The sequence below is a fragment of the Mastigoproctus giganteus genome, chromosome 1 (genome assembly GCF_048544385.1).
Source record: "Mastigoproctus giganteus isolate SK-2022 chromosome 1, ASM4854438v1, whole genome shotgun sequence".
NCBI classification, from domain to species: Eukaryota; Metazoa; Arthropoda; class Arachnida; order Uropygi; family Thelyphonidae; genus Mastigoproctus; species Mastigoproctus giganteus.
In genome coordinates this window covers 147521148-147528432 of record NC_143575.1, presented here as the reverse complement: position 1 = coordinate 147528432, position 7285 = coordinate 147521148, and the positions used below count along the sequence as shown (strand labels likewise).

General features: G+C 38.0%; 1 protein-coding gene across 2 annotated transcripts in view; it reads right to left on the bottom strand.

Moving 5' to 3' along the window:
* Nucleotides 1-258: 258 nt before the first annotated feature.
* LOC150091184 (calaxin-like) overlaps nt 259-7285 on the bottom strand; it is a 175641-nt gene continuing 168614 nt past the window's right edge. For both annotated transcript variants that reach the window (XM_090382671.1, XM_090382664.1), the window contains exon 7: nt 259-346. In XM_090382671.1, coding sequence (XP_090238797.1) covers nt 290-346 — 57 coding nt within the window. In that variant the 3' untranslated portion in view covers nt 259-289. The remainder of the gene's footprint in view (nt 347-7285) is intronic.

Here is a 7285-nt window from a genome sequence, read left to right as displayed (position 1 = left end):
CAATTGATCCTCAAGGTTACCTTGAGAATCGTGCTTGATCATATTTGGAATCAGCATAGCCAAATTCATAAAAAAACAAGAAATGTGAATAAACAGAACCTGTTTTGAAAGTTTATTGCATGATGTTAGTGGTGAATTATAAACAGACAAAACTGACTAGAATAATTTATTAAATTACACATTTGCAACCATAAGGACTTTATAGCACATATTTTGCTACCAACCTCATTTAATGTCTAATAAATTGTAGTAATGTTAACAAAAATAGATTCTTCAATTTCTTGGTTCCTCATATCTTATGGAATGGGTGCTGTTCCATAAATGTAGCCATGAAACCAATTCGAGCCTATAAATATAAAAAGGTATCAAAATAAGTGAAAAATTTATCATTTCTCGTTAATATCTGACAGACACCACGTTTAAAATTTTCAAAAATTAACTTTTAACAGCCACCAAGTGAGCAGCAGCATCACTGTTGCAGTTGCCTCTCATTCATATGCAGTGCATGTAAGATGCTATCTAAGCAGAAATGAAACATAAGCAACTCAATCAGCTCTTGCCTGTATTTCGATTTGGGGATGAATCTCTTTAAATTCTAAGAAATGCATAAAACACTATAGGTTTCTGTCATTTATTTTTGTTCAGTATTTCAAAAATGGAGTTTAACAAATCATAAAAGAACATTGTTTTGAATTCACTAAAAAAGCTAAAAAAATTAATTTTTATAATAAAAGCAATAAGTGTCTCAGATTCCATGCTAACATATTTGTCTAGTTTCAGTGAGAACAGAGAATACATTTGTATCTTTGTTAAACTCAACATTGTTTACCATGTTTATTTCAGTAAAATCAGTGTAATTTTGGCTTTCAGATTTCAACTGTCTTCAAGAAAAGTCATCAGAAATTTTTCTGGAAGCAAAAACACTTAGCATTAGCATTAGTAGAGGTATATGATGCAAGAAAGCAAGCTTATGCAGCATCAGCCAAATAAAAAAAAAAAAAAACCCTTCCACTTCACCCCTCCGTTCATTTGAAATACCTGTCCAGCTGAGCCTTAAATTTATTTAGGCTATCAACTTCCACAACAAGGGATGGAAGTCTGTTCCACCAACCAACTACCCACTGGCTAAAGGCAAATTTCCGCACATCTATCCAACATTTGAATTTATGTCCTCTCAGGTGATTATTCTGAGCAAGAGGCAGTATCCCATCAGCATTGAGCATGCTCAAGCCATTCAAGGCTTTGTACACCTCTATCAGATCACCTTGCCAGTGCCTAGTCTCCAGACACTGTAATTTGCAAAACTTAAGCCTTTCTTCGTAAGGGCAACCCTTCGTTCTGTTCACTAACCTTGTTGCCCTTCTCTGTACTCGTTCCAGCAGCTCTACATCCTTCTTGAAATGAGGCCTCCAGACCTGTATACATTACTCAAGGTGCGGCCTAACCATTGCCTTATACAAGGGAATAATCACTTCCCTATCCTTGCTAGAAAAATTCCTGTATATCATTGATAAGACACCATGAGCTACTCTTGCAGCCCGTCTGCACTGCTCAGAGAACTTCATATCTGCCTGCACAATTACCCCCAGGTCCTTTACATTCTCTACCACTGTCAGTGTAGTACCACAGAGTTGATACGTTGCTCTGGAGTACTTTACATTTGTCAATGTTAAACTTCATTTGCCACCCGTCAGCCCATCTGCTCAACCTTTCCAGATCCTGTTGCAGCAGCAGCATAGTCAGTAGTGTCCTTAACCCTGCCAACCTTTGTATCGTCTGCAAACTTGGACATTAAACTTGATATACCATCATCAATATTATTTATAAATACAGAAAACAACAATGGACCCAACACTGAACCCTGAGAGACTCCACTGATAACATTACTCCACGATGAGCAGTGTCTATTGATTACCACTCTGTCTCCTGCCACTCAAACATCCCTTTATCCATAGCAACAATTTGCCACCAATGTCACACTGCTCCAATTTGTGCAGCAGTCTTCCATGTGCAACAGTATCAAAAGCCTTTCTAAAATCCAAATATATAATATCAAAGTTATTCCCTGCATACAATTCTTTTGACTACATCATAGTATCCAATCAAATTGGTCAGGCAAGACCTTCCCTTAACAAAACCATGCTGTGTCTGAGCTATAACTGAATTCTTGTCAAGATGATCCTGCAGTGCTTCTTTAACCAGTGCCTCCATTAATTTTCCTGGAATAGAAATTAAAGTCACAGGTCTATAATTACTTGTGTCAGCCTTTGATCCTCCTTTGTGAATTGGGGTTACATTTGCACATCTCCAGTCTGTGGGTACCTCCCCTGAGTCCAAGGAAGCTCTCATAATTATGGCTAACAGATTGCTTACTTCCTTTGCTACCTCCTTTAATATAACTGGATAGATCCCAGGTGCCTTTCTTGTATTTATCTTCAACAATTTCTCTTCCACTTTACTCTCACTTATTACAAGATCATGTAGTTCACTGCCAGTGTTTACTTCATCTGTGGCATTCCCCTTCCTGAATAACTCCTCATGTGTGAATGTAGATGCAAAATATTGATTTAGTTTGTTAGCTACCTGAGCAGGATCATGAACAGTTGAACCATTGATATCAAGTAGACCAATCTGATTCATCCCCTTCCTTCTAGAGTTTACATAAGTAAAGAACTCCTTGCTGTTTTTCTTTGCATCCCTTGCCAAAGATTTCTCGTAATCTGCCTTCGCCTGCCTAACTGCTTTTGTAACTTGGTTACAGATCAACTTATATCTATCATAGACTTCTGTGTCACGTGTTAATTTGTATGTATCCCATGCATTTTTCTTCTCTGCCATATGTCTCATTAGTTCATCTGACATCCATTTAGGCCTGAACCTTGAACAATATTTCTTAGTTGGTATGTAAAGCCTAGTAGCTTCCAAGATAAGTTCTTTGAATGCCTCCCATTTTGAATTTGCTGTTGGTAACATCATCAGTTGGTCCCAACATTATTAAAGCCAGTTTCACCTTGCTTTTCCCCATGCTTAATGATCTTGACCATCCATGATATAAAGAATATATGATTAACTATATTAATGCAAGTATTTGAATGGAGGATCCATCCCATATGAACACTGTTAAACTCTCATCTATTTTGCTTTCAAAATCATTAAAAGATTCTTTTTAGCTACTTTGTGAAAGATTTTATCATTATCTCTCTTTAGCAACTTATGTCTCTACTTCTATAAAAACATTTTCCAATGCTGCTGTATGGTAATTTTTATTTATACACTCAGCGATTACTGAATTGTAACCATCCCATTTGTAATGGACTATGTTTCATAGCTTGCAGGCAGATGGTGATGTGGTTGCTTAATATGTGGCATGTTTTGCTGGCAAGAACTAGGACCCTTGGTGTGGAACATTTCACTGGGGAGGTCTACTGGCAGCTCATAGGAGAACATGTGTACCCTTAGATGTTGCATTTTTATCCCGGACAGAAATGGGATCTTCGAAGATGATAGTGCACGGTGTCATTGGGCCCATATGAGTGGTTTGAGAAACACAGTGAAGATGACACCCATCTTGATTGTTCTCCAAAATTACCTGATTATTCAATTGAAGCCTGTGGAATGTTTTGGAACAGGAAGTCAGGTGTATGGCCATGCAACCGTCATCTATTCTGACGCTGCAAAGCTTTGCAGGTAGCATGGCTGCAGATATCTTCAGACGTATAGTGGAGTCAATGCCTATGCGATTAGTGACTGTTTTATCCATGCAAGCAGTGGCCCTACTCAGTATCATATAGGTGGTAATAATTCAGTCATCATTGAGTATGAGGGAAGGTTAAAGTTTCTAGTCTCTCATAGAAGGAATGTTGGAAAGGTGTGAAAATCTATTTATTTTTCAACACAGTTTCTGGCACAATTTATTAGCTTTCATAACCTGCTCAAATAAAATTGAAAAGATTTTACTCAAATCAGTTCACTTTGTCCTTTCAAGTTCTTTGATATTTGGAAATAGAAAATGGTACAATGGAGCTAAATCCAGTGAGTAGGGCAGATGCTATAATAGGTGGAATCCAGTCAAGCAGTGTTGCCTGAGTCACAAATGCTGATGCAAGGTGACTCCTTTGGCCAAAATATCCCACACCTCTTGAGCTTCAATTCCTTGCAGAAATGTCTCAGTAGATTAGAATAATACTCAGCACTAATAGTGGCACCTTGTTCCAGGAAATTAACCGTGATTGCTCCTTATGCATCCCTGAAGATGGATGATATGACATTACTTTTCCAGCTTGCTTCTGCACTCAACTTTTTAGGAGGGGAGAAGCTTCCACTATTTCGATTATTCTTTTATTTCAGGGTCAAATTAGATAGTATGAATCAGAGCTGAAATACTCAATATGTTCTACGTTGATAATAATATTAGTAAATTAATAAGAGGAGTTTACCTCAATATAGTACGTGGAACACTTCCGTATGATACCCTCCAGAAATTAAAACGGAAAAAATCGACAACTTACCGGTACATTAAAGTAAAATATAAATAATTAAAGTAAAATATAAATAATTAAATAATCAATTTAACACAATTCAAAACAATTAAAATTCAAATTAACGCAATTAAAAGAATCTAACGAAAATATTCAAAACGATTTTCCTTGAGGAAGGAAAATCGTTTTGAATATTTTCGTTAGATTCTTTTAATTGCGTTAATTTGAATTTTAATTGTTTTGAATTGATTTTGAATTGTGTTAAATTGATTATTTAATTATTTATATTTTACTTTAATTATTTATATTTTACTTTAATGTACCGGTAAGTTGTCGATTTTTTCGTTTTTTCCGTTTTAATTTCTGGAGGGTATCATACGGAAGGGTCAAAGTGGTGCACCATGTTTCATCCATAGTAACATACTACCCTCAAAACTGAGCTTTATTACTTTCTAAATACTGCACTATCTTATGACAACACTTCACTCTGATCTGCGTCATTTAATGCTTTAGGGACCCACCTTGAAGAATCCTTCATTCCTAAATTGAGGGACCCATCAGGCTCTTAGCTGCCCACATCAACGCCAGTGCTTGCACTTGGTCATCACGCAACACAGCAGCGGCAACTGCCTTGGGTGTTGACCCAAGGCAGAATGCGCTGGTCCCTCAGGAACTAGTAGTTGTTGGTGACTCTATTGTCAGGGAAACGGGAAATATCCTTTGTAAAAAGGATAGGTGGAACAGGACCAGGGTATGTCTGCCAGGGGCAAAGGTTGATGACGTTGTAGAGCAGATATCATCTTTTAAGGGCACAAAAGGTGATATAGTTGGACACATTGGCACTAATGATATCAAGAGTAGGAGACAGGCAGAATTACTTAACAAGTACAGGTCACTGATGAAAAAAAGCCGTGAATTAGGGTTGAATTTGAAAGTGTCTGCAATTCTGCCCAGACACGATAGGAGGGAGTATATGATGACAGCTTGTCGATCAATTCGGCCCTGGAAAGATTGTGCGAGGCTCAAGGGATAGAATTTTTTTCAGCCTAGACTGTACTTGTTAACAGGAGAGACTGCTTCTACAGGGATGGGATACACTTAAATAGAAAGGGTGCAAGAATATTTGCTGATGCTATCGAGGCAGTGTTGGGTGGGTCGGAAAACTGATAGCTTGGGGTGATACAGTAGCCGTAGGCAGAGGTGAAGGTGATTCTTGCACAACTTCTATTAGAATAAGTAGCGACCTGGAGCGAGGGGTGTTTGGGGTTTCAGGGACGGGTGGCAGTCATCGTGAAACAGGTGGGTATATGGGATGTGTTAGGGTAACTAGGAATAGGAGGAGCATGTATACCAATGCTAGAAGTATAGTAAATAAATTTGATGAATTTGAAGTGTTGGTCAAGACATCAAAGGCGGATATTGTTGGGATATCAGAGACATGGTGTCACACTGATATAAGGAATGCCGAACTGGAATTTGGGGAGTACAATGTGTACAGATAGGAAGGGAGGAGGTGTTATGCTGTTAATTAAGAAAATCATAAAATCAAAAGAAGTGCATCCAGTTGATATAGATGGACAGTGCACTGTTGAGTCAGTTTGGTGTGACATAAGCACTGCGAAAGCAAAAATAGAGTAGGAGTGTGTTATAGGCCTAATGACTCGAATGAGTACAATGAACAATTGTACAGAGAAATAGAGTGGGCTAGTAAATCACAATGTCTTATAATGGGGATTTTAACTTCCCAGATATTGACTGGAACTTGTGGGTTGGGCACTCACACACTAGTCAGACTTTTGTGGATTTATTGGATGATTGTTTTCTGCAGCAGCATGTTCGAGAGGCAACCAGAGAAAGTAATACTCTTGATCTGGTTATCAGCAGTGATCATTCATGTATTAGGAATTTGCAGATAAAAGAACCACTAGGTGGCAGTGATCACAGTGTACTGACGTGGGATTTACTTAAAGATTTAATTACCATCAGGGGTATAGGAAAGGGTTTTTGCTTCCGTAAAGGCGAGTACAGTGGTCTCCGACAGTTTTTAAATTCTGTACAGTGGGATCAACTGACGATGTTACCATCAGTAAATTCTAAGTGGGAAGCATTCAAGGAATTAATCGTGATGCTACTAAAAGTTTCATACCTATTAAGAAATATTGTTCAAGGTTTAGGCCTAAATGGTTGTCAAATAAACTAATGAGACTCGTAACAGAAGAAAAATGCATGGGATGCATATAAATTATCAAGCGACTCAGAAGCCTATGGCAGATATAAGTTAATCTGTAATCAGGTCACAAAGGAGGTTTGGCAGGCGAAGGCAGATTACGAGAAATCATTGGCAAAAGATGCTAAGAAAAACAGCAAGGATTTCTTTACTTATATAAACTCTAAAAGGGAGGGGATGAATCTGATTGGTCCACTTGACATCGATGGTTCGACTGTTGATGATCCTGCTCAGATAGCAAACAAACTGAATGAGTATTTTGCATCTACATTCACACATGAGGAATTATTAAGGTTTGAAAATGGCAGAAGGTTATCAAATTGTAGCAGGATACTTAATGATTTTGTAATAACTGAGAGCAAAGTGGAAGAGAAACTTTTAAAGTTAAACGTAAGAAAAGCACCTGGGGTGGATGGGATCTATCCAGTTATATTAAAGGAGGCGGCAAAGCAACTAAGCAAACCCTTAGCCATAATTATGAGAGCATCCCCAATTCACGAAGGGGGATCGAAGGGTGACACGAGTAATTACAGACCAGTTAGTTTAACTTCTGTTCCGAGTAAAATAATGGAGTCGCTGG